General features: G+C 54.9%; 2 protein-coding genes across 2 annotated transcripts in view; one reads left to right on the top strand and one right to left on the bottom strand.

The window, feature by feature from the left end:
• PRR7 (proline rich 7, synaptic) overlaps window positions 1-684 on the top strand; it is a 1,084-nt gene extending 400 nt beyond the window's left edge. Inside the window, exon 2 of the mRNA XM_006158864.2 lies at window positions 23-684. Coding sequence (XP_006158926.1) covers window positions 23-518 — 496 coding nt within the window. The 3' untranslated portion in view covers window positions 519-684. The remainder of the gene's footprint in view (window positions 1-22) is intronic.
• Window positions 685-2,904: 2,220 nt separating this feature from the next.
• Window positions 2,905-4,386, bottom strand: part of DBN1 (drebrin 1) — a 17,071-nt gene continuing 15,589 nt past the window's right edge. Inside the window, 3 exon segments of the mRNA XM_027775924.1 lie at window positions 2,905-3,405; window positions 3,555-3,657; window positions 3,940-4,386. The exon segment at window positions 3,940-4,386 is cut by the window's right edge and continues 60 nt beyond it. Of these exon segments, the coding sequence (XP_027631725.1) occupies window positions 3,335-3,405; window positions 3,555-3,657; window positions 3,940-4,386 (621 nt within the window). The 3' untranslated portion in view covers window positions 2,905-3,334.

Raw genomic sequence — 4,386 nt, 5'->3', positions numbered from 1 at the left:
CCGCGCAGCCGCGACTACCTAGAAGGGAGAGGGCTGGGGTTGGCGGCTGGCCAAAGCCTCTGCGGGAGGCTGGGGACCGACTCGTGGCCTCACTTCCTCCGACCGCTTCCCATTCTGCAGCGGAATCGGACATGTCTAAACCACCATGTTACGAAGAAGCGGTGCTGATGGCCGAGCCGCCGCCGCCCTACAGCGAGGTGCTCACGGACACGCGCGGCCTGTACCGCAAGATCGTCACACCCTTCCTGAGCCGCCGCGATAGCGCGGAGAAACAAGAGCAGCCGCCGCCCAGCTACAAGCCGCTCTTTCTGGACCGGGGCTACACCTCGGCGCTGCACCTGCCCAGCGCCCCACGACCGGCGCCGCCCTGCCCTGCCCTCTGTCTGCAGGCCGACCGCAGCCGCCGGGTCTTCCCCAGCTGGACCGACTCGGAGCTCAGCAGCCGCGAGCCCCTGGAGCACGGAGCTTGGCGTCTGCCGGTCTCCATCCCCTTGTTCGGGAGGACTACAGCCGTATAGAGGGGCGCCCTGCGTCCTGGGCCCCACCTGCAGACTCTAGCCTGACTGACTGCGGGGCTTTTTAAATGCTTCCCTTGGACTGCGGGGAAGGGCGGGAGGTGGGAGGGATTTCTTACCCCGTTTGTTACATTTTGAGGATAATAAAGGTGTGTGACCTGGTTTGGTACAGCGGAGGGGGCGCCAGCTGCTTGCGCCCAGTCGCTGATGAGCTTTGACGGGAAGACCCGCTGCAAGCTGGCCAGAGAGTCGAGCTAACCCTGAGGTCAGCCAACCTCTGGGGCTAGAGGCTGGGTGGGAGCCTCATTCCCCAAGCAGTTTATTTTTTGAGAGCATGGTTAAGGCGCCCCCAGGTAGCAAAGAGAATCCGCCCTCTGATGCCTTGGGTGGGGGCGGGCAGCCCAGGTCAGATCAGTCCCTGGAGGCCCAGAGCAGCAGGCCCAAAGGGATCTGGATTACTTTATTAACAGACATGAGCACGACCCGTTACAGAAGTTTGTGCTTTCAAAAAAAAAAAAAAAAACAAAAAAAAAACCAGTTACTGAAACGTGAAAAAGGAACCCAAGCAAAGAGAAAGGACTGGGGAGGGGCCCACCGGGAGGGGCCCACCCAAGCCCCTGGGGCTCCATCCATTGCCCTGACCTGAATCCCGCCTAGGGCCTCCAGCCTGGGACCTGCCCAGCAGGAGAGGGCGGGAAGATGAGGGGCCCCAGCTGGGCCTGCTGCTTCCTTTGGGCCAGGCAGGGAGGGGTCAATAGAAGGGCAGGTTGAGAGGTTTTTGCTATAGGGCACGTGCGCTCGCCAGACAGACAGAGAGAGACAGACAGAAAGCGAGAAATCACCCCCCAGGGGGGATGGTCATGCCACAATCCCTTCTCCTCCATCCTCCTCTCGAGATCTTGGGCACGCATGCACATGTGCCTGGCATGATTTCTAAGCCACCGGGTCCGGGACACAAACTGCGGTCAACTACATGGGAATCCAGCGACATAGCCATTACGCTAATTGCTGGTTCCCTCATCTTGCCTTTTTAAAAAACCACTATGTAAATGGATCTGGTATAGAAAGGAGCTGAAAAAACATATAAAAACAAGTGGTGTGTTAAGTTTTGAATGTTAATAGGCTTTTTCCCCTTCTACTATTGTTATTTTATCATTTGTGTAATGTATCAAATTAACAGGGAAAATTAACTTTGAGTTCATGTATGCTCATAGTGAAATAGGCCACAGTCAGCTTATGACAACCATTTATACTTAAGTTTTGGGAAGAAGAAATGAAATCTATAAGCAAAACCCCATGTGGGTGTTCTTTTTCACCTTGTCTGACAATTCAACTCATGTTCCAAATACTGCATTTACGGATTTGTTTAAAATCTTAAATAGCGCTTCATCTCCACTGCCACTGGCATGAAGTTTTTAAACTCATGTGTTTTATATTCATCTATTTAGGAGGAGGGATTTGAACAATTCCCAGTCTTTGTATAATTTTTTTCCCAGTTGTAAACATTGACTTAGTGTGACTTAGTGATATTTTAGTAGTATGTATAACTAAAAACTGACTGTTGCTAATATAACAATCTGTTTAATAAACAGAATCTAATGAGGTAGTCAATAAATGGCAATAAATATCTGTCTGTGTAATGGAGAGTATGCTTATGATCCCCTAAAATTCATATGTTGGGATCTGAATCCCAGTGCAGGAGGTGGGGCCTTTGAGAAGTAATTAGGTCATGAGGGTGAAGCCCTTGTGAATGCAATTGGTACACTTATAAGAAGAAGTCAGTGGGCCAGCAGGTAGCACAGAGGTTAAAGCAGCTAGATCCCACATGGCTGGTTGTGCAGTTCAAGTCCCAGACTGGGCAACTTACAAAACATGCGGGGTATGGGTACATGCATGCCCAAAATCCAGAGAAGAGAATGGAGAAGAGGTTGCAGCATGGCCATCCCCCCAGGAGGTAATTTCTCACTTCATTACTCTCTCTGTCTTTCTCTTTCTCTCATCTCTCTCCCCTCTCTTTTTCTCCAGCAAGCACACATGTCATACAGCAAAAAAAAAAAAAAAAAAAACAAAAAAAAAACCAGTTACTGAAACGTGAAAAAGGAACCCAAGCAAAGAGAAAGGACTGGGGAGGGGCCCACCGGGAGGGGCCCACCCAAGCCCCTGGGGCTCCATCCATTGCCCTGACCTGAATCCCGCCTAGGGCCTCCAGCCTGGGACCTGCCCAGCAGGAGAGGGCGGGAAGATGAGGGGCCCCAGCTGGGCCTGCTGCTTCCTTTGGGCCAGGCAGGGAGGGGTCAATAGAAGGGCAGGGCGGGGTCCCAGGGAGCCAGAGCCCACAAGCCATTTATTGCCATGTTTTAAAATCGTGCAAAATATCTGAAGCTCTGGATAGAGAATACAAAGTGATATTTTTCCAAGAAACAAAAAACTAGGAAAAGAGGTGGGGAGACATTTTCCCACCAGAGCTCCCCCCAGCCAGGTCCCCAGGGTGAGGCCTCCACCGCGGGCCAGCTGAGCAGGGGGGGCCCTAAGAGCTACAATCTGGACCGGGCGGGGAGGGGTGGAATCTGCAACAGCGTCTCAACTACCAACGGGAGGAAAACCAGTCAACTGTACAAGTCTCCTATCAATTTTTAAAAAAAGAGAAAAGCTGTAAAAGTCAGGCCCTGTGGATAGGGAAGCGGCCAAGTCCCCGGCTAGGGCCAGAATCCGCAGTGGGTGCCAGGCGGAGCTGCTGCAGCAGGCGCGGCGGGCTGTCTGGCCAGAGGCCGGCACAGGAGGCAGCCTTGACGAGGGCAGCCTGAGGACCAGCGCCACTGCTAATCGCCACCCTCGAAGCCCTCCTCCTCTTCCGGTACGGGGTCTGCATCCCAGCAGGTAATGTCGATTTCTGTGGTGTTGAAAGAATTATTACTGTGACAGTCCAGCAGACTCGCAGCTGTGTTCCCCAACCACTGGGAGCACGCGCGGGGCGGGGATGCCAAACACTCAAACCTCTAAGCTCACCAGGATTTCTCCCCATTGCCCATCGGGTACTACCTGGAGGCTTGTTGTAGAAGACAGGGGGTGGAGCCTTTGCAGACAGCTCTTCTGATTGGGCAAACTCCTCCTCCTGTGATTGGCTGAAGTATCCCTCACTGGCCTGGCAGGGGAAAAGCATTGGGTCACTGGGCCCCACCCAGCAGGGCTAGGACTGACCTATCAGGCCTGAGCCGTTTCCCCAGCAACTAGTGATTCCATCAGTGGTTGCTAGGGAAACACAGATGCCAGCACGGAGAACAAAAGCAGACCTGGACCACGGAGGGTGAATGGAATGGAGCTCCCCCACCCCCCCAGTAATGTGGGTCACAGCTGGAGGAAGGTAGGGTCTGCCCCAGCCTGAAGCCTGACTACCATCCCTCCCACCAGGCTGACCCTGCCCCACCTGGGTGGCTTCCTTCTGGGTGGTCTCGCCATTGGTCAGGAGGTGAGGCTCCAGCTCTGACTCCTGCTCTGGCTCCTGGTCCAGCTCCTCTAGAGCTGAGGGCAGAGTTGGGGCCTGGGGGGCAGCCAGGGGCTCCCCTTCTCCTTCCTCTGGGTCACAGAAGGTAGCCGGGGGCTCAGGGAGCTCGTCGAAATTGAGAAGGCCAGCACAGCCCTCACCCGCCGGTGGCAGTGGCCCCTGAGCCGCCTCCTCCAGCAGGGGGACCTCTGCCAGAGTGACCTCAGCACCTAAGGGCGGTGTGGGGGCCCTGGCCTCGGCCTGGGGTGCAGAGGCCCCCTCCCCATTGCCAGGCCATAGGTCAATGAAGCTGGCAGCGGCGGGGGTGACGGCATTGGCAACAGAGGTGTCAGCGGTGTCAGCGGTGGCAGTGTCGGTTTCAGTGGTGTC

Source organism: Tupaia chinensis, unplaced genomic scaffold, assembly GCF_000334495.1.
Source record: "Tupaia chinensis unplaced genomic scaffold, TupChi_1.0 Scaffold000612_1, whole genome shotgun sequence".
Lineage (NCBI taxonomy): Eukaryota > Metazoa > Chordata > Mammalia > Scandentia > Tupaiidae > Tupaia > Tupaia belangeri.
The sequence above is the reverse complement of the archived record's forward strand: the minus strand, read 5'-3'. Positions and strand labels throughout refer to the sequence as shown.